Source organism: Cherax quadricarinatus, chromosome 99, assembly GCF_038502225.1.
Source record: "Cherax quadricarinatus isolate ZL_2023a chromosome 99, ASM3850222v1, whole genome shotgun sequence".
NCBI lineage: Eukaryota > Metazoa > Arthropoda > Malacostraca > Decapoda > Parastacidae > Cherax > Cherax quadricarinatus.
Window position 1 is genome coordinate 318,500 of NC_091390.1, and position 25,583 is coordinate 344,082.

General features: G+C 46.4%; 2 protein-coding genes across 4 annotated transcripts; both read left to right on the forward strand.

Moving 5' to 3' along the window:
- The first annotated feature begins 3,487 nt into the window (after positions 1-3,487).
- Positions 3,488-9,325, forward strand: LOC128704802 (uncharacterized). Its single transcript, XM_053799945.2, has 2 exons — positions 3,488-3,770; positions 6,958-9,325. The coding sequence occupies exons 1-2, from the start codon at positions 3,720-3,722 to the stop codon at positions 7,750-7,752; spliced, it is 846 nt and encodes a 281-aa protein (XP_053655920.2). The 5' UTR covers positions 3,488-3,719; the 3' UTR covers positions 7,753-9,325.
- Positions 9,326-12,749: 3,424 nt separating this feature from the next.
- Positions 12,750-25,363, forward strand: LOC128704803 (uncharacterized). 3 transcript variants are annotated; one of them, XR_011394776.1, is made up of 3 exons: positions 12,750-13,305; positions 22,041-24,071; positions 24,114-25,363. XR_011394776.1 is itself a non-coding variant. In XM_070105422.1 (2 exons), exons 1-2 carry the CDS (start codon positions 12,766-12,768, stop codon positions 22,818-22,820), a joined length of 1,320 nt encoding a protein of 439 aa, XP_069961523.1. In that variant the 5' UTR covers positions 12,750-12,765; the 3' UTR covers positions 22,821-25,363. The 3 variants fall into 3 exon arrangements, 1 of the variants encoding a protein (XP_069961523.1); XR_011394777.1 differs by having other exon boundaries at positions 22,041-23,385; positions 23,469-25,363; XM_070105422.1 differs by having other exon boundaries at positions 22,041-25,363.
- Positions 25,364-25,583: the final 220 nt, after the last annotated feature.

Consider the following 25,583-nt stretch of genomic DNA (forward strand, 5'->3'; position numbering starts at 1 on the left):
GTAAACTCCAGGTAAACTCCAGGTAAACTCCAGGTAAACTCCAGATAAACTCCAGGTAAACTCCAGGTAAACTCCAGGTAAACTCCAGGTAAACTCCAGGTAAACTCCAGGTAAACTCCAGGTAAACTCCAGGTAAACTCCAGGTAAACTCCAGATAAACTCCAGGTAAACTCCAGGTAAACTCCAGGTAAACTCCAGGTAAACTCCAGGTAAACTCCAGGTAAACTCCATATAAACTCCAGGTAAACTCCATGTAAACTCCAGGTAAACTCCAGGTAAACTCCAGGTAAACTCCAGGTAAACTCCAGGTAAACTCCAGGTAAACTCCAGATAAACTCCAGGTAAACTCCAGATAAACTCCAGGTAAACTCCAGGTAAACTCCAGGTAAACTCCACGTAAACTCCAGGTAAACTCCAGGTAAACTCCAGGTAAACTCCAGATAAACTCCAGGTAAACTCCAGGTAAACTCCAGGTAAACTCCAGGTAAACTCCAGGTAAACTCCAGATAAACTCCAGGTAAACTCCAGATAAACTCCAGGTAAACTCCAGGTAAACTCCAGGTAAACTCCAGGTAAACTCCAGGTAAACTCCAGATAAACTCCAGGTAAACTCCAGATAAACTCCAGGTAAACTCCAGGTAAACTCCAGGTAAACTCCACGTAAACTCCAGGTAAACTCCAGGTAAACTCCAGGTAAACTCCAGGTAAACTCCAGGTAAACTCCAGGTAAACTCCAGGTAAACTCCAGGTAAACTCCAGGTAAACTCCAGGTAAACTCCAGGTAAACTCCAGGTAAACTCCATATAAACTCCATGTAAACTCCAGGTAAACTCCATGTAAACTCCAGGTAAACTCCATGTAAACTCCAGGTAAACTCCAGGTAAACTCCAGGTAAACTCCAGGTAAACTCCATATAAACTCCAGGTAAACTCCAGGTAAACTCCAGGTAAACTCCAGGTAAACTCCAGGTAAACTCCAGGTAAACTCCAGGTAAACTCCAGGTACACCAACATATAAGAGAGGGTTGATAAGACACATGCAACAGTCAGGTTTCTTTATTTCGAAACTTCTCGCCAACGCAGCAGCCTTCTTCAGCCGAGTACACAGCAGCCTTCTTCAGCCGAGTACACAGCAGCCTTCTTCAGCCGAGTACACAGCAGCCTTCTTCAGCCGAGTACACAGCAGCCTTCTTCAGCCGAGTACACAGCAGCCTTCTTCAGCCGAGTACACAGCAGCCTTCTTCAGCCGAGTACACAGCAGCCTTCTTCAGCCGAGTACACAGCAGCCTTCTTCAGCCGAGTACACAGCAGCCTTCTTCAGCCGAGTACACAGCAGCCTTCTTCAGCCGAGTACACAGCAGCCTTCTTCAGCCGAGTACACAGCAGCCTTCTTCAGCCGAGTACACAAGATTTAGCAGCAGAAGATACGTGAACACGATGTTATCAGTCCATCAGCCTTGTAGACGAAGTTGGGAGGTGGTCAGTCCCTCAGCCTGGGGAAGAGTCCAGCACCATGGTCTGGAACAAGGTGGTCAGTCCCTCAGCCTGGAGAAGAGTTCAGCTTCATGGTCTGGAACAAGGTGGTCAGTCCCTCAGCCTGGAGAAGAGTTCAGCTTCATGGTCTGGAACAAGGTGGTCAGTCCCTCAGCCTGGAGAAGAGTTCAGCTCCATGGTCTGGAACAAGGTGGTCAGTCCCTCAGCCTGGAGAAGAGTTCAGCTTCATGGTCTGGAACAAGGTGGTCAGTCCCTCAGCCTGGAGGAGAGTTCAGCTCCATGGTCTGGAACAAGGTGGCCAGTCCCTCAGCCTGGAGAAGAGTTTAGCTCCATGGTCTGGAACAAGGTGGTCAGTCCCTCAGCCTGGAGAAGAGTTCAGCTTCATGGTCTGGAACAAGGTGGTCAGTCCCTCAGCCTGGAGAAGAGTTCAGCTCCATGGTCTGGAACAAGGTGGTCAGTCCCTCAGCCTGGAGAAGAGTCCAGCACCATGTTCTGGAACAAGGTGGTCAGTCCCTCAGCCTGGAGAAGAGTTCAGCTTCATGGTCTGGAACAAGGTGGTCAGTCCCTCAGCCTGGAGAAGAGTTCAGCTTCATGGTCTGGAACAAGGTGGTCAGTCCCTCAGCCTGGAGAAGAGTTCAGCTTCATTGTCTGGAACAAGGTGGTCAGTCCCTCAGCCTGGAGAAGAGTTCAGCTTCATGGTCTGGAACAAGGTGGCCAGTCCCTCAGCCTGGAGAAGAGTTCAGCTCCATGGTCTGGAACAAGGTGGTCAGTCCCTCAGCCTGGAGAAGAGTCCAGCTCCATGATCTGGAACAAGGTGGTCAGTCCATCAGCCTGGAGAAGAGTCCAGCTCCATGGTCTGGAACAAGATGGTCAGTCCCTCAGCCTGGAGAAGAGTTCAGTTCCATGTCTGGAACAAGGTGGTCAGCCCCTTAGCCTGGAGAAGAGTCCAGCACCATGGTCTGGAGAAAGGTGGTCAGTCCCTCAGCCTGGAGAAGAGTCCAGCTCCATGGTCTGGAACAAGGTGGTCAGTCCCTCAGCCTGGAGAAGAGTTCAGTTCCATGGTCTGGAACAAGGTGGTCAGTCCCTCAGCCTGGAGAAGAGTCAAGCTTCATGGTCTGGAACAAGGTGGTCAGTCCCTCAGCCTGGAGAAGAGTTCAGTTCCATGGTCTGGAACAAGGTGGTCAGCCCCTCAGCCTGGAGAAGAGTCCAGCTCCATGGTCTGGAAAAGGGTGGTCAGTCCCTCAGCCTGGAGAAGAGTCCAGCACCATGGTCTGGAGCAAGGTGGTCAGTCCCTCAGCCTGGAGAAGAGTCCAGCTCCATGGTCTGGAACAAGGTGGTCAGTTCCTCAGCATGGAGAAGAGTCCAGCTTCATGGTCTGGAACAAGGTGGTCAGTCCCTCAGCCTGGAGAAGAGTTCAGCACCATGGTCTGGAACAAGGTGGTCAGTCCCTCAGCCTGGGGAAGAGTCCAGCTCCATGGTCTGGAACAAGGTGGTCAGTCCCTCATCCTGGAAAAGAGTTCAGCTCCATGGTCTGGAACAAGGTGGTCAGCCCCTTAGCCTGGAGAAGAGTCCAGCACCATGATCTGGAACAAGGTGATCAGTCCCTCAGCCTGGAGAAGAGTCCAGCTCCATGGTCTGGAACAAGGTGGTCAGTCCCTCAGCCTGGAGAAGAGTCTAGCACCATGGTCTGGAACAAGGTGGTCAGTCCCTCAGCCTGGAGAAGAGTTCAGCTCCATGGTCTGGAACAAGGTGGTCAGTCCCTCAGCCTGGAGAAGAGTCCAGCTCCATGGTCTGGAACAAGGTGGTCAGTCCCTCAGCCTGGAAAAGAGTTCAGCACCATGGTCTGGAAGACGATGAGGGTAATAGTAGGCCTATAACGTGTACTGAGGAGGTCTTCAAGACCCCAGCAGTAACAGCAACAGCAGAAGGAGCAGCAGCAGCAGCAGTAGCTGCAGTGATAAGCAGGTACACGCACACATACATATATTAAGCGAGCTTCCGCAATCACTATCTACTGTTATTCTGCACTGCTTGGCACTGCCACTGCTTCATATTAACTGCCTGGCACTGCTACTACTCCACAACTCACTGCCTGGCACTGCCACTGCTTCATATTCACTGCCTGGCACTGCTACTACTCCACTACTCACTGCTTGGCACTGCCACTGCTCCACATTCAGTGCCTGGCACTGCCACTTCTCCACAACTCACTGCTCCAGAACATACATGGAGCCAGGAATGGCTTCCAACATATCCATAGTTCTAAGCATCATCTTGGTAAGTACACCACCTCATAGACCACCTCATGTGGCTGATAATCCCACATAATCACCTCATAACCCTCATCATGCTGATAATCCCACATAACCACGTAAATCTAAATGATTGTGGAGGTCCTGTGAATGCCATGAATGCTGTGTGTATGCTGTGTATACCATAATATATCCCCTGGATAGGGACAGGCTTAGAGCTCAGATGAGTACTAGTAAATACTCACAGAGTTAGCTATATTGCTAATCTAGATTGGTTAAGTTAGTGAGCTTAAAACCTTTTTAATATAGGAGGGTTTTGTAGGCTGGAATTAGCTAGTGGAGAATACAGGTACTTCTCAGTGTATATATTGTATGCTTTCAGATTATTAGTAGTAGTAGTTATAGTAGTAATGGCAGTAGTAGTAGTAGTAGTAGTAGTAGTAGTAGTAGTAGTAATTGTAGTAGTAGTAGTAGTTGTAGTAGTAGTAGTAGCAGTAGTAGTAGTAGTAGTAGTAGTAGTAGTAGTAGTAGTAGTAGTAGTAATTGTAGTAGTAGTAGTAGTAGTAGTAGTAGTAGTAATTGTAGTAGTAGTAGTAGTTGTAGTAGTAGTAGTAGCAGTAGTAGTAGTAGTAGTAGTAGTAGTAGTAGTAATTGTAGTAGTAGTAGTAGTTGTAGTAGTAGTAGTAGCAGTAGTAGTAGTAGTAGTAGTAGTAGTAGTAGTAGTAGTAGTAGTAGTAGTAGTAGTAGTAGTAGTAATTGTAGTAGTAGTAGTAATAGTAGTAGTAGTAGTAATAGTAGTAGTAGTAATTATAGTAGTAGTAGTAGTAGTAGTAGTAGTAGTAGTAATTATAGTAGTAGTAGTAGTAGTAATAGTAGTAGTAGTAGTAGTAGTAGTAGCAGTAGTAGTAGTAATTATAGTAATTATAGTAATTATAGTAATTATCGAACAGGCGATAAATGACATGCCCATGCACTCTGCCCCAGGGCCAGACTCATGGAACTCCATGTTCATCAAGAACTGCAAGAAGCCCCTATCACGAGCCTTTTCCATCCTATGGAGAGGGAGCATGGACACGGGGGTCGTCCCACAGTTACTAAAAACAACAGACATAGCCCCACTCCACAAAGGGGGCAGTAAAGCAACAGCAAAGAACTACAGACCAATAGCACTAACATCCCATATCATAAAAATCTTTGAAAGGGTCCTAAGAAGCAAGATCACCACCCATCTAGAAACCCATCAGTTACACAACCCAGGGCAACATGGGTTTAGAACAGGTCGCTCCTGTCTGTCTCAACTATTGGATCACTACGACAAGGTCCTAAATGCACTAGAAGACAAAAAGAATGCAGATGTAATATATACAGACTTTGCAAAAGCCTTCGACAAGTGTGACCATGGCGTAATAGCGCACAAAATGCGTGCTAAAGGAATAACAGGAAAAGTCGGTCGATGGATCTATAATTTCCTCACTAACAGAACACAGAGAGTAGTAGTCAACAGAGTAAAGTCCGAGGCAGCTACGGTGAAAAGCTCTGTTCCACAAGGCACAGTACTCGCTCCCATCTTGTTCCTCATCCTCATATCCGACATAGACAAGGATGTCAGCCACAGCACCGTGTCTTCCTTTGCAGATGACACCCGAATCTGCATGACAGTGTCTTCCATTGCAGACACTGCAAGGCTCCAGGCGGACATCAACCAAATCTTTCAGTGGGCTGCAGAAAACAATATGAAGTTCAACGATGAGAAATTTCAATTACTCAGATATGGTAAACATGAGGAAATTAAATCTTCATCAGAGTACAAAACAAATTCTGGCCACAAAATAGAGCGAAACACCAACGTCAAAGACCTGGGAGTGATCATGTCGGAGGATCTCACCTTCAAGGACCATAACATTGTATCAATCGCATCTGCTAGAAAAATGACAGGATGGATAATGAGAACCTTCAAAACTAGGGAGGCCAAGCCCATGATGACACTCTTCAGGTCACTTGTTCTATCTAGGCTGGAATATTGCTGCACACTAACAGCACCTTTCAAGGCAGGTGAAATTGCCGACCTAGAAAATGTACAGAGAACTTTCACGGCGCGCATAACGGAGATAAAACACCTCAATTACTGGGAGCGCTTGAGGTTCCTAAACCTGTATTCCCTGGAACGCAGGAGGGAGAGATACATGATTATATACACCTGGAAAATCCTAGAGGGACTAGTACCGAACTTGCACACGAAAATCACTCACTACGAAAGCAAAAGACTTGGCAGACGATGCAACATCCCCCCAATGAAAAGCAGGTGTGTCATTAGCATGTTAAGAGACCATACAATAAGTGTCAGGGGCCCGAGACTGTTCAACTGCCTCCCAGCACACATAAGGGGGATTACCAACAGACCCCTGGCAGTCTTCAAGCTGGCACTGGACAAGCACCTAAAGTCAGTTCCTGATCAGCCGGGCTGTGGCTCGTACGTTGGTTTGCGTGCAGCCAGCAGCAACAGCCTGGTTGATCAGGCTCTGATCCACCAGGAGGCCTGGTCACAGACCGGGCCGCGGGGGCGTTGACCCCCGGAACTCTCTCCAGGTAAACTCCAGGTCCAGGTAGTAGTAGTAGTAGTAGTAGTAGTAGTAGTAATAGTAGTAGTAGTAGTAGTAATAGTAGTAGCAATATTGGTAGTAGTAGTAAAAGTAGTAGTAGTAGTAGTAGTAGTAGTAGTAGTAGTAATAGTAGTAGTAGTAGTAGTAATAGTAGTAGTAGTAGTAGTAGTAGTAGTATAGTAGTAGTAGTAGTAGTAATATAGTAGTAGTAGTAGTAGTAGTAATAATAGTAGTAGTAGTAGTAATAGTAGTAGTAGTAGTAGTAGTAGTAATAGTAGTAGTAGTAGTAATAATAGTAGTAGTAGTAGTAATAGTAGTAGTAGTAGTAGTAGTAATAGTATAGTAGTAGTAGTAGTAGTAGTAGTAGTAGTAGTAGTAGTGATAGTAGTAGTAGTAGTAGTGATAGTAGTAGTAGTAGTAGTAGTGATAGTAGTAGTAGTAGTAGTAGTGATAGTAGTAGTAGTAGTAGTAGTAGTAGTGATAGTAGTAGTAGTAGTAGTAGTAGTAGTAGTAGTGATAGTAGTAGTAGTAGTAGTAGTGATAGTAGTAGTAGTAGTGATAGTAGTAGTAGTGGTAATCAAACAGTGTAATAAGTAAGTGTTGTATCCACAGATGATGGTGAAGTGTGAAGCCTCTCTACCCGCATGTGAGGTCAACTGTATCATTCCTGATACCTTAGTTGCCGACCCCTTCGATTGTAATAAATACTACATATGTACGTCAGATGGTGACTACATTAAGGACCCAGTTTCCTGTCCCGACAACCAACTCTTTGAACCAGTCGACCAACGATGTGTGGATCCCAATGTTGTAGAAGTCATCTGTCCTTCTGACTGTGAGAGATGTACCTATAACTGTGATGATGCTATTGTCAAAAAGGCAGCAAATGAGTTCGACTGCTTGTCTTATTACGACTGTAGTAATTTCCTGCCAGTGCTAATACAGTGTGAAAATGGCTTATATTTTGATGGTAATACCTGCCAGGATGATATAAGCAAGTGCTGTGCATGTAGGAAATTCTGTACCCAAGAATATCTTGGATATAACATTTCTGATTTACATAACTGTACTAACTATTATCGTTGTGATGAAGTGGGGTTCCCAGACGAGAGTCATCATGTTCACTGTACCTTAGGATATTTCGACGAAGCGACACAGTCGTGTTCAACTAGTAACGACTGTGAGAATGCATGTCGAGACAACCATGGTTGTACTTACGAATATGTCTGTTCGGAAATTGGCTATTTCCCTAAGTGTACTGAGGGTTGTTCCAGGCATTATTACAGTTGTGATGCCTCTCATATTAACCAGCTAGCAGAGACAATTACTTGTTCTGATAGCATGCTTCTCCATCCTGATCTGATGTTGTGTGTTGAACCTATATTGTGCCCTTATCCCCAAGAATAATAAGAATTCTGTAAGGTTATTGTCTACTAACCCATTGGTGCACTAGAGTGCACGTAAGAACAAGCTTGAGATGATGCTCTTCTTAATCTGGATTGAATGGTGGCTGTACAAACAGACATAGTTGGCAGTGTGAGTGCACTCATGGTATACAGCCCTTGAAAGCGGGACTAAGAAAAAGAAATTCTCAAAACACAATTCTCCAAATTAGGATAATTAGGTTAATTAAACAAGGAGAGAAGTAAACAGCAACTATTATAAAACCGCAGTTTACAAAAACTCAACCCCATCCAGCAACTCTCAGTTCACGGTACAGTACCACCATGGTACATTCAATCATCTCAACAAAGTGACCAACAATCACATTCTCTCCCAACACACTAAGAAATCTCTCTACCAAGAAACACAAACATTCAGCTACACGAGACACACCAGAAGTTTACCAGATACCATGTGAAGACTGCAACCAAGTATACATGGGACAAACAGGACGAACACTGTCTACCAGATACCATGTGAAGACTGCAACCAAGTATACATGGGATAGACAGGACGAACACTGTCTATCAGCTACCATGTAAAGACTGCAACCAAGTATACATGGGACAAACAGGACGAACACTGTCTACCAGATACCATGTGAAGACTCCAACCAAGTATACATGGGACAAACAGGACGAACACTGTCTACCAGATACCATGTGAAGACTGCAACCAAGTATACATGGGATAGACAGGACGAACACTGTCTATCAGCTACCATGTAAAGACTGCAACCAAGTATACATGGGACAAACAGGACGAACACTGTCTACCAGATACCATGTGAAGACTGCAACCAAGTATACATGGGACAGACAGGACGAACACTGTCTACCAGCTACCATGTAAAGACTGCAACCAAGTATACATGGGACAGACAGGACGAACACTGTCTACCAGCTACCATGTAAAGACTGCAACCAAGTATACATGGGACAAACAGGACGAACACTGTCTACCAGCTACCATGTAAAGACTGCAACCAAGTATACATGGGACAGACAGGACGAACACTGTCTACCAGCTACCATGTAAAGACTGCAACCAAGTATACATGGGACAAACAGGACGAACACTGTCTACCAGCTACCATGTAAAGACTGCAACCAAGTATACATGGGACAGAGAGGATGAACACTGTCTACCAGCTACCATGTAAAGACTGCAACCAAGTATACATGGGACAGAGAGGATGAACACTGTCTACCAGCTACCATGTAAAATTGCAACCAAGTATACATGGGACAAATAGGACAAACACTGTCTACAAGGACCATTAAACACAATAACAGGATAACCCAGCCATTTCTCAACATGTCATCATCAATAATCACAACATTCACTGGGAAGCTGCCACCATCAAACACAAAATACTCTTCAGTACCTGTCTTCTCACCCCGCCACTGCTTGACACCTCCCTACACTCACCTGTACAGGGAAAGGTGTAACCTTCCCTGTGTTCTTGTTCTCACTTCATTTATGTATCTGCTGAAGAGGACCCCAGAAGGGGGTCAAAATATACAAATTAATTAATCTTCTGAGTTTCTGTCTCCAAGTGTGTTATTATTGAGCACTGACAAGTGCCCAAGTATATATATATATATATATATATATATATATATATATATATATATATATATATATATATATATATATATGCAAGGAATTCGCGAGAGCATGCGAAATATACACAAACACTGATCTCTGGCTGAAGGAGACTCGAACCTACGAACCTTAGGACAAGGTACGCAGTGCTTTACCAATCTACCCACACTGGACCAATACCTTGGCGTGTAGCACGAGCTACACGTTTGATCCAAGGCAGCCAGCTTTCAGGGAGAAGGCTTACAGCTTTTCATCTCATCCCCTGCATGCATCAGCCTTACTAGAGATTTGAACAATGCAAGGAATTCGCGAGAGCATGCGAAATATACACAAACACTGATCTCTGGCTGAAGGAGACTCGAACCTACGAACCTTGCATTGTTCAAATCTCTAGTAAGGCTGATGCATGCAGGGGATGAGATGAAAAGCTGTAAGCCTTCTCCCTGAAAGCTGGCTGCCTTGGATCAAACGTGTAGCTCGTGCTACACGCCAAGGTATTGGTCCAGTGTGGGTAGATTGGTAAAGCACTGCGTACCTTGTCCTAAGGTTCGTAGGTTCGAGTCTCCTTCAGCCAGAGATCAGTGTTTATATATATCTAGATATATATATATATATATATATATATATATATATATATATATATATATATATATATATATCTAGGCCTTTCGTTTTGCAATCAACACATCATCAGGAGCTTGCAGTGTTGCAGAAAAGTACATGAAATCTGAGCAAACACTTTCAGAGTGAGCATTTTTGCTAGATTGAGGGAAACAGTAGAGGGTAAGTGCTCTAGGCATGCCAGCCAGTGCCCAGTACCCAGTGCCCAGTGCCAGGTACCTGGAAGACTGAATATTTCTTAAGTAAGTTTATTCAGGTATACACAAATACAGTTACATAAATTATCATACATAGCAGTGTATATGTAGTTATATACATTATCATACATAGCAGTATAATAATAATAATATCTTTATTTACTACAAGTACATGTACAAGGTATACAAGTACATGTACAAGTACATGTACAAGGTATACAAGTACATGTACAAGGTATACAGTCCTAGCTGACAACAATGACATACTACTATATAGAAACTCCCTTGTTATGCTCCACATTTCGGTACATTTCGGGCAAATTAGGTCAGTGTCCCAGGATGCGACCCACACCAGTCAACTAACACCCAGGTACCCATTTTACTGATGGGGAACATAGACAACAGGTGGAAAGAAACACGTCCAATGTTTCTACTCTGGCTGGGAATCGAACCCAGGCCCTCACCGTGTGAAGCGAGAGCGTTAACCACCAGGCCACCAGAGACAACCTCCAGGATAACCCCAAAAGAGTCAAAGTGACTTAGTATTTCCATTCCATTATAAGCCCACCAGCAGCCCACAAGCACTGATATTGTCGTGGCAGCCCAACAAGGATAACAATTAGTGGTATGACAATCATCAACAATTCTGTCAACTTCAGTATGATGTAAAAGACATGGCATTGTAAATACAGATGTCTGGCAACTATATAAGCATTTTTTGTACCTTGGAAAAAGAGGTCCACCAGTGATTCATTTAAAAGTAGAGACATTTTGGAGGCAGTTGAACAGTCTTGGGCCTCTGACACTTATTGTGTTGTCTCTCAACGTGCTAGTGACACCCTGAGTTTTGTTTGATGCTTTCAGTCAACCTGGATAAACCAGCATGTACCTGAGGTGAACTAAGTCACCCTTGGTAAACCAGCATGTACCTGAGGTTGAGTGGGTCACCCTTGGTAAACCAGCGAGTACCTGAGGTGAAGTGGGTCACCCTGGGTAAACCAGCGAGTACCTGAGGTTGAGTGGGTCACCCTGGGTAAACCAGCAAGTACCTGAGGTGAAGTGGGTCACCCTGGGTAAACCAGCAAGTACCTGAGGTGAAGTGGGTCACCCTGGGTAAACCAGTGTGTACCTGAGGTGACATGGGTCCACCTCTGTAAATATGAGGATCTGACCATTTGGCTGCTTCCAAAGACTCATTTTGATATAGTTACATGATAGATACTTTCAATTATAGGTATTCAAGGTTATAGGAGACAGGAGGAAATACTTATTGGGGGCACTAACCCCCAGACACACCCAGGTATACTCCAGGTATACTCCAAGCATACTCCAGGTAGACTACAGGCATACACCAGGTATACTCCAAGCATACTCCAGGTATACTCCAAGCATACTCCAGGTAGACTACAGGCATACTCCAGGTATACTCCAAGCATACTCCAGGTATACTCCAAGCAAACTCCAGGTACGCTCCAGGTATATTCCAAGTATATAACAACCCAAAACCAAATCCTCAGTCACTATAACACATCTTTAGAATGGAAATTAATTAGGTTTGATCCGAGGCACGGAGAACTGCTCCGGTTCCTTGAATCACAGAAAAATGATGAGGAAGGCGAAGAATGTGTATTGCGTCGTTCAGGTGAACGTTCTCACGGGTAATTTGATGCCTCGTTTATCACCATGGGAATGACGAGTGTGTATCAGTTCACTGGTGAACACATGAACGACAATAACACTCCGGTAGATCTCAAGAACCACAGAGTTCATTTCTTCAAGGCAAATGTTAGAATCCGTGTTGTTTACGATATCTTCCCAGCTTGTTTCATTTAGGACATGGTTGACTTGGTCCCATTGTATGTTTTTGATACTGAAATTGAATTTTGTGATATACAGTCCAACTCCCCCTTGTTGCCTGTTTAGTCTGTCGCATCGGAATAGGTTATAACCTGGGATCCATATTTCGTTGTCGTAATGATCCTTTATCTGGGTCACTGTGAATGCTGTAAACATCGCATTTGACTCCGTGAGCAGCCCCTTGATGTAAGGAATTTTGTTGTTTTTTGACGGTTTTAGACCCTGTATATTTGCAAAGACAAATGTCGTTATATTGGTGGAATTTAGGGGGGTTTTATTTGCTGACTCTAATATCTGTTGTTCTGGGGTAGAGGCCAATGTCCGTGCCTCTGCTCCAGAAGTGTTTTCAGGTGGTGTAGGATTATTGTCATTTCTTGCCAGTCTTTTTTCCCTTCTGGCCCTAAAAAACCTCTGTCCCTGGAGAGGTTGTGGCTCCCCCCATTTGTTTCCCATAGTCTGGCTGGTCTGTGTCTTCTAGTCCCCTTAAGTTGATGTGCCTGGCAGTATGCACTGTAGCGTTTTCTTTCATGGCTTGACGAGTGACGCATTTCTGGGTGAAATAAGTTGCAAAAAGTTGCACTCTCTTGTTGTCATGTGGATGCGGAAGTTTTCTGGGATGCTCAGAGGTGCATGTCCCACCTGTTTTACCAGATATACCCTGCCTGGCAGCAGTGATAAGCAGATACACGCACACATGCATATATTAAGCGAGGTTCCACAGTCACTGTCTACTGTTATTCTTCACTGCTTGGCACTACTACTACTTCATATTCACTGCCTGGCACTGCCACTGCTACTGCTCCATTACTCACTGCCTGGCACTGCCACTGCCACTGCTCCATTACTCACTGCCTGCCACTGCCACTGCTCCATTACTCACTGCCTGGCACTGCCGCTGCCACTGCTCTATTACTCACTGCCTGCCACTGCCACTGCTCCATTACTCACTTCCTGGCACTGCCACTGCCACTGCTCCATTACTCACTGCCTGCCACTGCCACTGCTCCATTACTCACTGCCTGGCACTGCCACTGCCACTGCTCCATTACTCACTGCCTGCCACTGCCACTGCTCCATTACTCACTGCCTGGCACTGCCACTGCCACTGCTCCATTACTCACTGCCTGCCACTGCCACTGCTCCATTACTCACTGCCTGCCACTGCCACTGCTCCACAACATACATGCAGCCAGGAATGGCTTCCAACATACCCATAGTTCTAACCATCATCCTGGTAAGTACACCACCTCATAGACCACATTATGTTGTTGATAATCACACATGATCACCTGATAATCCTCATCATGTTGCTAGTAATCCCATATAGTATGTCAACACTGCCTTTCCTGGTCCTTGTATTACCATTGTGGTCCTTGTATTACCATTGTGGTCCTTGTATTACCATTGTGGTCCTTGTATTGCCATTGTGGACCTTGTATTACCATTGTGGACCTTGTATTACCATTGTGGACCTTGTATTACCATTGTGGTCCTTGTATTACCATTATGGACCTTGTATTACCATTGTGGTCCTTGTATTACCATTGTGGTCCTTGTATTACCATTGTGGACCTTGTATTACCATTGTGGACCTTGTATTACCATTGTGGACCTTGTATTACCATTGTGGACCTTGTATTACCATTGTGGACCTTGTATTACCATTGTGGACCTTGTATTACCATTGTGGTCCTTGTATTACCATTGTGGTCCTTGTATTACCATTGTGGACCTTGTATTACCATTGTGGTCCTTGTATTACCATTGTGGACCTTGTATTACCATTGTGGTCCTTGTATTACCATTGTGGTCCTTGTATTACCATTGTGATCCTTGTATTACCATTGTGGACCTTGTATTACCATTGTGGACCTTGTATTACCATTGTGGACCTTGTATTACCATTGTGGACCTTGTATTACCATTGTGGTCCTTGTATTACCATTGTGGTCCTTGTATTACCATTGTGGTCCTTGTATTACCATTGTGGTCCTTGTATTACCATTGTGGTCCTTGTATTACCATTGTGGACCTTGTATTACCATTGTGGTCCTTGTATTACCATTGTGGTCCTTGTATTACCATTGTGGTCCTTGTATTACCATTGTGGACCTTGTATTACCATTGTGGTCCTTGTATTACCATTGTGGTCCTTGTATTACCATTGTGTTCCCTGTATTACCATTGTGTTCCCTGTATTACCATTGTGGACCTTGTATTACCATTGTGGACCTTGTATTACCATTGTGTTCCCTGTATTACCATTGTGGACCTTGTATTACCATTGTGGACCTTGTATTACCATTGTGGTCCTTGTATTACCATTGTGGTCCTTGTATTACCATTGTGTTCCCTGTATTACCATTGTGGACCTTGTATTACCATTGTGGTCCTTGTATTACCATTGTGGACCTTGTATTACCATTGTGGTCCTTGTATTACCATTGTGGACCTTGTATTACCATTGTGGTCCTTGTACTACCATTGTGGTCCTTGTATTACCATTGTGGAAATTGTATTACCATTGTGGTCCTTGTATTACAATTGTGGACCTTGTATTACAATTGTGGTCCTTGTATTACCATTGTGGACCTTGTATTACCATTGTGGTCCTTGTATTACCATTGTGGACCTTGTATTACCATTGTGGACCTTGTATTACCATTGTCGACCTTGTATTATCATTGTGGACCTTGTATTACCATTGTCGACCTTGTATTACCGTTGTGGACCTTGTATTACCATTGTGGACCTTGTATTACCATTGTGGACCTTGTATTATCATTGTGGACCTTGTATTACCATTGTCGACCTTGTATTACCGTTGTGGACCTTGTATTACCATTGTGGACCTTGTATTACCAATGTGGACCTTGTATTACCATTGTGGACCTTGTATTACCATTGTGGACCTTGTATTACCATTGTGGACCTTGTATTACCGTTGTGGACCTTGTATTACCATTGTCGACCTTGTATTACCATTGTCGACCTTGTATTACCGTTGTGGACCTTGTATTACCATTGTGGACCTTGTATTACCATTGTGGTCCTAGAATAACAATTACAATGGATAATGGTTAGTCATTCTAGACGTACGACCTGACTACTATAAGCCCGGCCCCTTCAAGAAGACTCCAGGAAAGACTAGTTGAAGTGAGGACTAGAGAAGAGAACCAGCTACGAACCAGGGATGAACCAGCGACGGACCAGGGATGAACCAGCGGCGGACCAGGGATGAACCAGCAGGGGACCAGGGATGAACCAGCGGCGGACCAGGGATGAACCAGCGACGGACCAGGGATGAACCAGCAGGGGACCAGGGATGAACCAGCAGGGGACCAGGGATGAACCAGCGACGGACCAGGGATGAACCAGCAGGGGACCAGGGATGAACCAGCGACGGACCAGGGATGAACCAGCGACGGACCAGGGATGAACCAGCGACGGACCAGGGATGAACCAGCGACGGACCAGGGATGAACCAGCGGGGGACAAGGGATGAACCAGCGGCGGACCAGGGTTGAACCAGCGACGGACCAGGGATGAACCAGCGACGGACCAGGGATGAACAAGCGACGGACCAGGGATGAACCAGCGGCGGACCAGGGATGAACCAGCGACGGACCAGGGATGAACCAGCGACGGACCAGGGATGAACCAGCGACGGACCAGGGATGAACCAGCGACGGACCAGGGATGAACCAGCGACGGACCAGGGATGAACCAGCGACGGACCAAGGATGAACCAGCCACGGACCAGGGATGAACCAGCGACGAACCAGGGATGAACCAGCGACGGACCAGGGATGAACCAGCGACGGACCAGGGATGAACAAGCGACGGACCAGGGATGAACCAGCGACGGACCAGGGATGAACCAGCGACGGACCAGGGATGAACAAGCGACGGACCAGGGATGAACCAGCGACGGACCAGGGATGAACCAGCGACGGACCAGGGATGAACAAGCGACGGACCAGGGATGAACCAGCGACGGACCAGGGATGAACCAGCGACGGACCAGGGATGAACCAGCGACGGACCAGGGATGAACCAGCGACGGACCAGGGATGAACAAGCGACGGACCAGGGATGAACCAGCGACGGACCAGGGATGAACCAGCGACGGACCAGGGATGAACCAGCGACGGACCAGGGATGAACAAGCGACGGACCAGGGATGAACCAGCGACGGACCAGGGATGAACAAGCGACGGACCAGGGATGAACCAGCGACGGACCAGGGATGAACAAGCGACGGACCAGGGATGAACCAGCGACGGACCAGGGATGAACAAGCGACGGACCAGGGATGAACCAGCGACGGACCAGGGATGAACAAGCGACGGACCAGGGATGAACCAGCGACGGACCAGGGTTGAACCAGCGACGGACCAGGGATGAACCAGCGACGGACCAGGGATGAACCAGCGACGGACCAGGGATGAACCAGCAGGGGACCAGGGATGAACCAGCGGCGGACCAGGGATGAACCAGCGGGGGACAAGGGATGAACCAGCGACGGACCAGGGATGAACCAGCAGGGGACCAGGGATGAACCAGCGGCGGACCAGGGATGAACCAGCGACGGACCAGGGATGAACCAGCGACGGACCAGGGATGAACCAGCGGCGGACCAGGGATGAACCAGCGACGGACCAGGGATGAACCAGCGACGGACCAGGGATGAACCAGCGACGGACCAGGGATGAACCAGCGACGGACCAGGGATGAACCAGCAACGGACTAGGGATGAACCAGGGATGAACCAGGGATGAACCAGGGATGAACCAGGGATGAACCAGGGATGAACCAGGGATGAACCAGGGATAAACCAGGAATAAACCAGGAATAAACCAGGGATGAACCAGGGATGAACCAGGGATGAACCAGGGATGAACCAGGGATGAACCAGGAATAAACCAGGAATAAACCAGGGATGAACCAGGGATGAACCAGGGATAAACCAGGAATAAACCAGGAATAAACCAGGGATGAACCAGGGATGAACCAGGGATGAACCAGGGATGAACCAGGGATGAACCAGGGATAAACCAGGGATAAACCAGGGATAAACCAGGGATGAACCAGGGATGAACCAGGGATAAACCAGGGATGAACCAGGGATGAACCAGGGATGAACCAGGGATGAACCAGGGATGAACCAGGGATAAACCAGGGATGAACCAGGGATGAACCAGGGATGAACCAGGGATGAACCAGGGATGAACCAGGGATGAACCAGGTATGAACCAGGGATGAACCAGGGATGAACCAGGGATGAACCAGGGATGAACCAGGGATGAACCAGGGATGAACCAGGGATGAACCAGGGATGAACCAGGGATGAAGCAGGTATGAACCAGGGATGAACCAGGGATGAACCAGGGATGAACCAGGGATGAACCAGGGATGAACCAGGTATGAACCAGGGATGAATCAGGTATGAACCAGGGATGAACCAGGGATGAACCAGGGATGAACCAGGGATGAACCAGGTATGAACCAGGGATGAACCAGGTATGAACCAGGGATGAACCAGGGATGAACCAGGGATGAACCAGGTATGAACCAGGGATGAACCAGGTATGAACCAGGGATGAACCAGGGATGAACCAGGGATGAACCAGGGATGAACCAGGGATGAACCAGGTATGAACCAGGGATGAACCAGGGATGAACCAGGGATGAACCAGGTATGAACCAGGGATGAACCAGGGATGAACCAGGTATGAACCAGGGATGAACCAGGGATGAACCAGGGATGAATCAGGTATGAACCAGGGATGAACCAGGGATGAACCAGGGATGAACCAGGTATGAACCAGGGATGAACCAGGGATGAACCAGGGATGAACCAGGGATGAACCAGGGATGAACCAGGTATGAACCAGGGATGAACCAGGTATGAACCAGGGATGAACCAGGGATGAACCAGGGATGAACCAGGGATGAACCAGGGATGAACCAGGAATGAACCAGGGATGAACCAGGGATGAACCAGGTATGAACCAGGGATGAACCAGGGATGAACCAGGGATGAACCAGGGATGAACCAGGGATGAACCAGGGATGAACCAGGGATGAACCAGGAATAAACCAGGGATGAACCAGGGATGAACCAGGAAAAAACCAGGGATGAACCAGGGATGAACCAGGGATGAACCAGGGATGAACCAGGGATAAACCAGGAATAAACCAGGAATAAACCAGGGATGAACCAGGGATGAACCAGGGATGAACCAGGGATGAACCAGGGATGAACCAGGGATAAACCAGGAATAAACCAGGAATAAACCAGGGATGAACCAGGGATGAACCAGGGATGAACCAGGGATGAACCAGGTATGAACCAGGGATGAACCAGGGATAAACCAGGAATAAACCAGGAATAAACCAGGAATAAACCAGGGATGAACCAGGGATGAACCAGGGATGAACCAGGTATGAACCAGGGATGAACCAGGGATAAACCAGGAATAAACCAGGAATAAACCAGGGATGAACCAGGGATGAACCAGGGATGAACCAGGTATGAACCAGGGATGAACCAGGGATAAACCAGGAATAAACCAGGAATAAACCAGGAATAAACCAGGGATGAACCAGGGATGAACCAGGGATGAACCAGGTATGAACCAGGGATGAACCAGGGATAAACCAGGAATAAACCAGGAATAAACCAGGGATGAACCAGGGATGAACCAGGGATGAACCAGGGATGAACCAGGGATGAACCAGGGATGAACCAGGTATGAACCAGGGATGAACCAGGGATGAACCAGGGATGAACCAGGTATGAACCAGGGATGAACCAGGGATGAACCAGGGATGAACCAGGTATGAACCAGGGATGAACCAGGGATGAACCAGGGATGAACCAGGGATGAACCAGGGATGAACCAGGGATGAACCAGGAATAAACCAGGGATGAACCAGGGATGAACCAGGAATAAACCAGGGATGAACCAGGGATGAACCAGGTATGAACCAGGGATGAACCAGGGATGAACCAGGGATGAACCAGGGATAAACCAGGAATAAACCAGGAATAAACCAGGGATGAACCAGGGATGAACCAGGGATGAACCAGGGATGAACCAGGGATGAACCAGGGATGAACCAGGGATAAACCAGGAATAAACCAGGAATAAACCAGGGATGAACCAGGGATGAACCAGGGATGAACCAGGGATGAACCAGGGATGAACCAGGGATAAACCAGGAATAAACCAGGAATAAACCAGGGATGAACCAGGGATGAACCAGGGATGAACCAGGGATAAACCAGGAATAAACCAGGAATAAACCAGGGATGAACCAGGGATGAACCAGGGATGAACCAGGAATAAACCCGGGATGAACCAGGGATAAACCAGGAATAAACCAGGGATGAACCAGGGATGAACCAGGGATGAACCAGGAATAAACCCGGGATGAACCAGGGATAAACCAGGAATGAACCAGGGATGAACCAGGGATGAACCAGGGATGAACCAGGGATGAACCAGGGATGAACCAGGGATGAACCAGGGATGAACCAGGGATGAACCAGGGATGAACCAGGGATGAACCTAACATCAGGAATATGAACAGCAGGAGTAGGCCGTTGTCCAGTGATTTATTTTTGGCTAGTTGGTGGAGGCTAGCTAGCTGACTGGCTGGCTAGATGGCGGGCTAGATGGCTGGCTACCTGGCTGGCTAGATGGCGAGCTAGATGGCTGGCTACCTGGCTGGCTAGATGGCGGGCTAGATGGCTGGCTACCTGGCTGTCTAGATGGCGGGCTAGATGGCTGGCTACCTGGCTGGCTAGATGGCAGGCTAGATGGCTGGCTACCTGGCTGGCTAGATGGCAGGCTAAATGGCTGCCTACCTGGCTGGCTAGATGGCAGGCTAGATGGCTGGCTACCTGGCTGGCTAGATGGCAGGCTAAATGGCTGCCTACCTGGCTGGCTAGATGGCGGGCTAGATGGCTGGCTACCTGGCTGGCTAGATGGCAGGCTAAATGGCTGCCTACCTGGCTGGCTAGATGGCGAGCTAGATGGCTGGCTAGGTGGCAGGCTAGCTTGATGGCTGGCTAGATGGCTGGCGCATGACTCGTGGAGCTCCGTGTTCATCAAGAACTGCAAGAAGCCCCTATCACGAGCCTTTTCCATCCTATGGAGAGGGAGCATGGATACGGGGGTCGTCCCTCAGTTACTAAAAACAACAGACATAGCCCCACTCCACAAAGGGGGCAGTAAAGCAACAGCAAAGAACTACAGACCAATAGCACTAACATCCCATATCATAAAAATCTTTGAAAGGGTCCTAAGAAGCAAGATCACCACCCATCTAGAAACCCATCAGTTACACAACCCAGGGCAACATGGGTTTAGAACAGGTCGCTCCTGTCTGTCTCAACTATTGGATCACTACGACAAGGTCCTAAATGCACTAGAAGACAAAAAGAATGCAGATGTAATATATACAGACTTTGCAAAAGCCTTCGACAAGTGTGACCATGGCGTAATAGCGCACAAAATGCGCGCTAAAGGAATAACAGGAAAAGTCGGTCGATGGATCTATAATTTCCTCACTAACAGAACACAGAGAGTAGTCGTCAACAGAGTAAAGTCCGAGGCAGCTACGGTGAAAAACTCTGTTCCACAAGGCACAGTACTCGCTCCCAGTGTTCCACAAGGCACAGTACTCGCTCCCAGTGTTCCACAAGGCACAGTACTCGCTCCTATCTTGTTTCTCATCCTCATATCTGACATAGACAAGGAAGTCAGCCACAGCACCGTGTCTTCCTTTGCAGATGACACCCGAATCTGCATGACACTGCAAGGCTCCAGGAGGACATTGCAGACACTGCAAGGCTCCAGGAGGACATTGCAGACACTGCAAGGCTCCAGGAGGACATTGCAGACACTGCAAGGCTCCAGGCGGACATCAACCAAATCTTTCAGTGGGCTGCAGAAAACAATATGAAGTTCAACGATGAGAAATTTCAATTACTCAGATATGGTAAACATGAGGAAATTAAATCTTCATCAGAGTACAAAACAAATTCTGGCCACAAAATAGAGCGAAACACCAACGTCAAAGACCTGGGAGTGATCATGTCGGAGGATCTCACCTTCAAGGACCATAACATTGTATCAATCGCATCTGCTAGAAAAATGACAGGATGGATAATGAGAACCTTCAAAACTAGGGAGGCCAAGCCCATGATGACACTCTTCAGGTCACTTGTTCTATCTAGGCTGGAATATTGCTGCACACTAACAGCACCTTTCAAGGCAGGTGAAATTGCCGACATAGAAAATGTACAGAGAACTTTCACGGCGCGCATAACGGAGATAAAACACCTCAATTACTGGGAGCGCTTGAGGTTCCTAAACCTGTATTCCCTGGAACGCAGGAGGGAGAGATACATGATTATATACACCTGGAAAATCCTAGAGGGACTAGTACCGAACTTGCACACGAAAATCACTCACTACGAATGCAAAAGACTTGGCAGACGATGCAACATCCCCCCAATGAAAAGCAGGGGTGTCATTAGCACGTTAAGAGACCATACAATAAGTGTCAGGGGCCCGAGACTGTTCAACTGCCTCCCAGCACACATAAGGGGGATTACCAACAGACCCCTGGCAGTCTTCAAGCTGGCACTGGACAAGAACCTAAAGTCGGTTCCTGACCAGCCGGGCTGTGGCTCGTACGTTGGTTTGCGTGCAGCCAGCAGCAACAGCCTGGTTGATCAGGCTCTGATCCACCAGGAGGCCTGGTCACAGACCGGGCCGCGGGGGCGTTGACCCCCGGAACTCTCTCCAGGTAAACTCCAGGTAATTATATTTATTTATTTATTATATCATTTATCATATTTAACAATATTAACATCGCAAATATCAATGGTTAGGTGTTAGTCACATAAACATGTCACTTTATCTATACATTAAACAAGTGTTATTTTTGCAGGTGTTGGCGGTGAAAAAACAGACAGCAGTTAAAAACTGTGCCGTTTCTTGTTCCTCTGCTGGATCACTTGCTGCAGACCCCTTCGACTGTCAGAATTACTACGTGTGTTTGAGCTCCACTTCCTACAGTGACTTTCCAAATTCCTGCCCTGATGGTGAGAATTTTGACAGTGTTCACCAGGTGTGCACGACTTCAGCAGTGACTTGCCCTTCTTTCTGCTTAAAGTGCACATACGACTGTACAAAAAAAATTGTTAATAAGGCATCAGACCAGTACAATTGTTCCGTATACTATGAGTGCAGTGGGACGACTCCACTGAAGATGGAGTGCCCATCAGGCCTGTATTTTGATGGTCACATTTGCCAGACAGATATGAAGAAATGCTGTTCATGTCGACCAGATTGCACTGGTGCTCCAATTGGTCAAAAGTATCCAGATTATCGTAATTGCACTAATTATTATCTTTGTACAGCAAGTGGAATACCAGACGAAGCTTATCACTTTCACTGTCCAACTGGTAACTTCGACGTTGTACAACAAATCTGTGTAGAAGGCGCTAAATGTGAAACCCAGTGCGATGAGGTTCCATATTGTGATGATTCCTACATATGTGCTTCAGTTGGGTACTTCCCTAGGTGCTATGGCATGTGTGACACATATTATTACCTATGTGATATAAATATGATCGGCCAGCCAGGAGAACTCTTGGTTTGCTCAGATGGGAAAGTCATCGACCCTGACATAGTAAAGTGTGTTGATCCAGAAGATTGTCCTTACTAACACTCCTGAAGGATCCTTGAAGTTTGTACACTAGGTTCCTTACTGCAGGATCCTTCAGTCTTATACACCAGGATCCTCACCGCAGGATCCCACTGGTGTTTTTAAGGTCCCCACTACTGTTATTAAGGTCCCCACAACTGTTATTAAGGTCCCCACTACAGTTATTAAGGTCCTCACTACTGTTATTAAGGTTCCCACTACTGTTATTAAGGTCCCCACTACTGTTATTAAGGTCCCCACTACTGTTATTAAGGTCCCCACAACTGTTATTAAGGTCCCCACTACTGATATTAAGGTCCCAGTACTGTTCTTAAGGACCCACTACTGTTATTAAGGTCCCACTACTGTTATTAAGGTCCTCACTGCTGTTATTAAGGTCCTCACTACTGTTATTAAGGTCCCCACTACTACTATTAAGGTCCCCATAACTGTTATTAAGGTCCTCACTACTGTTATTTAGGTCCCCACTACTGTTATTAAGGTCCTCACTACTGTTATTAAGGTCCTCACTACTGTTATTAAGGTCCCCACTACTGTTATTAAGGTCCCCACTACTGTTATTAAGGTCCCCACTAATGTTATTAAGGTCCAAACAACTGTTATTAAGGTTCCCACTACTGTTATTAAGGTCCCCACTCTGTTATTAAGGTCCCCACTACTGTTATTAAGGTCCCCACAACTGTTATTAAGGTCCCCACTACTGATATTAAGGTCCCAGTACTGTTCTTAAGGACCCACTACTGTTATTAAGGTCCCACTACTGTTATTAAGGTCCTCACTGCTGTTATTAAGGTCCTCACTACTGTTATTAAGGTCCCCACTACTACTATTAAGGTCCCCATAACTGTTATTAAGGTCCCCACTACAGTTATTAAGGTCCTCACTACTGTTATTTAGGTCCCCACTACTGTTATTAAGGTCCTCACTATTGTTATTAAGGTCCTCACTACTGTTATTAAGGTCCCCACTACTGTTATTAAGGTCCCCACTACTGTTATTAAGGTCCCCACTACTGTTATTAAGGTCCAAACAACTGTTATTAAGGTCCCACTACTGTTATTAAGGTCCCCACTACTATTATTAAGGTCCCACTACTGTTATTAAGGTCCTCACTACTGTTATTAAGGTCCCCACTGGTGTTATTAAAGTCTCCACTGGTGTTATTAAGGTCCCCACTGGTGTTATTAAGGTCCGCACTGGTGTTATTAAGGTCCCCACTGGTGTTATTAAGGTCCCACTACTGTTATTAAGGTCCCCACTACTGTTATTAAGGTCCCCACTGGTGTTATTAAGGTCCTCACTACTGTTATTAAGGGCTCCACTACTGTTATTAAGGTCCCCACTACTGTTAGTAAGGTCAAACTACTGTTATTAAGGTCCCCACTACTGTTATTAAGGTCCCCACTGGTGTTATTAAGGTCCCACTACTGTTATTAAGGTCCCCACTACTGCTATTAAGGTCCCCACTACTGTTATTAAGGTCCCCACTACTGTTATTAAGGTCCCCACTACTGTAATTAAGATCCCCACTACTGTTATCAAAGTTCTTACAACTGTTATTAAGGTCCCCACTACTGCTATTAAGGTCCCTACTACTGTTATTAAGGGCCCCACTGGTGTTATTAAGGTCCCCACTGGTGTTATTAAGGTCCCACTACTGTTATTAAGGTCCCACTATTGTTATTAGGGTCCCCACTTCTGTTATTAAAGTCCCACTACTGTTATTAAGGTCCCTACTACTGTTATTAAGGTCCCCACTACTGTTATTAAGGTCCCACTACTGTTATTAAGGTCCCCACTGGTGTTATTAAGGTCCCCACTACTGTTATTAAGGTCCCCACTGGTGTTATTAAGGTCCTTCTATTGTTATTAAGGTCCCCACTGGTGTTATTAAGGTCCCACTACTGTTATTAAGGTCCCCACTACTGTTATTAAGGTCCCCACTGGTGTTATTAAGATCCCACTACTGTTAGTAAGGTCCCCACAACTGTTATTAATGTCTCACTACTGTTATTAAGGTCCCCACTGGTGTTATTAAGGTCCCCGCTGGTGTTATTAAGGTCCCCACTGGTGTTATTAAGGTCCCACTACTGTTAGTAAGGTCCCCACAACTGTTATTAATGTCTCACTACTGTTATTAAGGTCCCCACTGGTGTTATTAAGGTCCCCACTGGTGTTATTAAGGTCCCCACTGGTGTTATTAAGGTCCCCACTGGTGTTATTAAGGTCCCCACTGGTGTTATTAAGGTCCCCGCTGGTGTTATTAAGGTCCCCACTGGTGTTATTAAGGTCCCCACTGGTGTTATTAAGGTCCCCACTTGTGTTATTAAGGTCCCCACTGGTGTTATTAAGGTCCCCACTGGTGTTATTAAGGTCCCCACTGGTGTTATTAAGGTCCCCACTGGTGTTATTAAGGTCCCCACTGGTGTTATTAAGGTCCCCACTGGTGTTATTAAGGTCCCCACTGGTGTTATTAAGGTCCCCACTGGTGTTATTAAGGTCCCCACTGGTGAATTTTGTTTAATAAAAATATTCACACTGTACCCACTGGAGTAATTTCATCCATGTGTCTTTTAGAAGTATTTAATAACAAAAAATGGACTATTGATTTATGGCTTCATCAGTCCACCAATGACTGAGGTAATCGATTCCAATCTGAGGGACTGATTACCTCCAAGTCCTTCTGATCTTCATCATTCTTCTCCGTATTGGACTGATGAAGCCACTGATTAGCGAAACATCTCCACAATAAAGACCCCCAGT

Coding starts and splice junctions, on each gene's coding strand:
- LOC128704803 (XM_070105422.1), top strand. CDS start 12,766: ATGCATATATTAAGCGAGGTTCCACAGTCACTGTCTACTGTTATTCTT. Junction 13,306..22,040: donor TAGTTCTAACCATCATCCTG/GTAAGTACACCA, acceptor TTATTTTTGCAG/GTGTTGGCGGTGAAAAAACA.
- LOC128704802 (XM_053799945.2), top strand. CDS start 3,720: ATGGAGCCAGGAATGGCTTCCAACATATCCATAGTTCTAAGCATCATC. Junction 3,771..6,957: donor TAGTTCTAAGCATCATCTTG/GTAAGTACACCA, acceptor TTGTATCCACAG/ATGATGGTGAAGTGTGAAGC.